At 34.8% G+C, this 3,239-nt stretch overlaps 1 protein-coding gene across 1 annotated transcript; it reads right to left on the bottom strand.

Moving 5' to 3' along the window:
- Positions 1–469: 469 nt before the first annotated feature.
- LOC130735773 (uncharacterized) lies at positions 470–2,291 on the bottom strand. The gene is made up of 5 exons (XM_057587671.1): positions 1,947–2,291; positions 1,565–1,660; positions 1,420–1,468; positions 1,160–1,283; positions 470–655 (listed from the first exon to the last, which is right to left on the bottom strand). Exons 1-4 carry the CDS (start codon positions 2,274–2,276, stop codon positions 1,195–1,197), a joined length of 564 nt encoding a protein of 187 aa, XP_057443654.1. The 5' UTR covers positions 2,277–2,291; the 3' UTR covers positions 470–655; positions 1,160–1,194.
- Between the last annotated feature and the right edge of the window lie 948 nt (positions 2,292–3,239).

The raw sequence follows: 3,239 nt of genomic DNA on the forward strand, positions 1-3,239 counted from the left end.
GAATGACATAAACAAGCTCAAAACACACTTATCTCGGAGAAGGCCACTCATTTAATTTTCCCTCTGCCTTCAATGGCGAAAATGATATCGTTTGAGGAATCTTATGACGATGCTCATAAAATCAAAATATTTTGAGATGTGGGAGATATTCATCAAGAATGGAAAACATGAGCCAAGAGATGATGTTGGGAACACTAAACAAAGGTCTTAATTTGCTGTGTTTGTTTAATGTGTATTTTAATTAAATACACATGAAACATTTAAAATTCTCTTAAATATAATTTGGTCTTAGCAAAAAGAAAATTAAGTGAAGTAAGCAAAAAAATTAAGAATCAAAATAACACAAGTAACATATTTGGCAGACAAAGCATATATTTTCTCATTAAGTGAAGTAGTTTCCTATACCTCATGAATACTCACTAAAAATAACTGCCTTGCTGCGGCAAATTTACATGCATCAAGACCACAATTATCAACAAGCCTAATTGTCAGTTTTTATTACACTGAACTGAATATTGCCTCATTCTTTTTTGTATCATATATGAGCTTTAAAAACAAACGAAGATGTCAACCAAAATGAAAAAAAGTTCAAAACAAAAATCCTCCCATGCTGAGTATAGCCTTCCAGAATCCAGGTTGCTCTGTTGTCCCATTCCTGAGCATCAAAATTTCTAATTTTAGATACTGTTAATATGAAAGGAAAGATGTCTAGGCTAGGCAGACCGCAGAAATCCATCATCAATCCAAATTGAAAGAATACTCACAAAATTCCATAAAATTAAAAAGAAATGGCAGGCACAAACCACATAGAAATCTAATAAAATCTCAATCCTTATCAAAATCAAATAGGTCTAAACCTGCAATATTTTTTCTGCTACAGAATTTCACTTAATATTTTTACTGGAATGTGTCAATACAATAGATGGACTCAAACAGAACATAAAGAAAAATCAGGCAAATTCATCATTTAATCTTAAATTCAATAGAAATAGTGTCTATAAATTCATCATTTAATCTCAATTCTATAAATATTTCAACAGAACATGCACACAATCATTCAAGCAATGAATCAATATCTGATACAGAGAGACTGGATTAATAGACACAGACACTAGCCTAATCTCATAAACCACGAAAGGCATCAAGAATTGACACTCACCATGAAGGAATCAGTAAGCATCCACCAGCTGAATCCTAATTCGACGAAATCCCATAGCGGTTTCGCAGGGAGTCAACAGCCTTCTCAAACGACTGCGAAAGCTCAGTGATAGAAGTCTTACATGCTGAAAGTTTCGAACAAAAATCAATACCAGACAAATGAATAAGTACTTGTATGGATATAGACTCAAATTCAGTATCAAGAGTCATAATTTCAACACAATGAAAACTAAGCCTAATTTGAAATTTCACTATACATACCACGCGATGCGCTGGCCTGTGCATCTGCCATGAACTCATCATAAGAAGCCTGAAAAAACAACAATCAGATTCTAAGATTCAGATTCTCAATTTCTCATCATCGTTTCCAAACGATAGTTTGAAGTTACAGTGAAGGAAGCAACACCTTCATCGCCTCTCGGCTTTCCGTAATCCGATCTGAGACTTTTTTGTATTCCTTCTCTGCTTCATCCATCACTTGCTGACATGCTTGACTCTGCATCTGAACATTCCAAAATAGAAACCGCTAAGCGATTCATGTTTAATCTACAGATCTAACTCAATTCAAACGAATTCGTAACTGGTTTTCCAGTGTTTGATTTAGCAATAATTTGATTTTCTAATTACGTTCTCTAATTCGATTTAGCAATTCAAACTAGATCTGAATGTTCTGGCAAAAGATCAAGCGTCAAGATCCTGTAGAAATCTGTTTGGCTTCCGAGAAAATGTGAAACGATCTCAGAAATACGATTTACAGAGATTAAGAGAAAGCGCGAGAGGGAAGAAACCTTGAAACGCTTGTGAAGGCGCGAGTGAGAAGCTTCGAGATCCTTGAGGATCTCAGATTGAGAGCGATCGAGTCGGCGCTTGAGATCGCCGATCCCTGAAGAGGCGAGACTCTTGAGTTCGGAGATGTTGCTCGGAGCTCCGTGATTGCGAGGTGGAGAGGTGCCGGTGGCGAGATTGACGGTTACTCTCTTCACGCCCTTGGAGGTGGAAGTCGGTCTCGAGAAAATCGCCGATTTCGGTGAATCTTCCGCCGGCGAAGCTTCCGGCGACGGCGTTTTGAGGAGATCGAACATCGCCGCTGGCTTGGTTTTCTTTCCTCTCTTCTTCATCTCTTTGATCTTCGAATTTCAAATTTGGCGGTTAACTTCGCGGGTATTTATAATATGGCGCTATTTCAAATCTGAAAATGCGTTTATGAACTTAAATTATTCCTATAAATTTTGAAAATCTATCATCTTAAAATAAAAAAAAAAGTATCAATTGCTCTACTAATATCAAATATCAATTGATTATTTTATTATATTGTAGTAAACAAGGGATGCTTTAACTCATGTTTTCCTTAATGACAAGAATAAGTGTAGTAAGATTCTCCGAATAGTTGATGATTGTCTAAACAAAATCAAAATACAAACAAACAACCAACAAATAAAATCGATCTCAAATGCATGATATGTATTGATAATTCATAGATTTTTGTAATTGAATTCAATAACATCAGAGCATAAAACATAAATAAAATGAAATAGAAAACAAATCAAAGAGCATATCGATAATGTCGATTAAATCTTTAAAGGCAATGAAAGATTGAGTTGCGTAGAGAAAAGTAGTGTCAGAGAGATATTGAGTGAGATAGACAAACAAAGAGGAAGTGTGAGAGAGAGAGAGAGAGTTCTAAGTAAGCAAAAGAGAAAAATAGATGGTGATTGTTGCATGTGAAATGAAACAACTACACACAGACAAAACATGAGAAAAAAATCTCCCGAACAATCAGTAAGCAAGAAATAGAGCATCTAGAAGGAACCTCGAACACATGAGACCCCAAGGCTAACCTCACTAATTTAATCATATATGGCCCATTATTTGTATGGAAAAGTTGGATAATGATATGTGTTTGATTTGGTGTTGATGTAAATGTAACGTAATTTCACATATTTTAATGTAAAAATATAAAATTTAACATGATGACTTTAATGTGGATCGGAAAAACATAACCTTATCATATTAAATTCGGCGTAATTTATATTGAGTTCATAAAAAATCTATAGACAAACACAAATAGTTTGTTTAAAAGT

The sequence above is a fragment of the Lotus japonicus genome, chromosome 2, assembly GCF_012489685.1.
Source record: "Lotus japonicus ecotype B-129 chromosome 2, LjGifu_v1.2".
NCBI lineage: Eukaryota > Viridiplantae > Streptophyta > Magnoliopsida > Fabales > Fabaceae > Lotus > Lotus japonicus.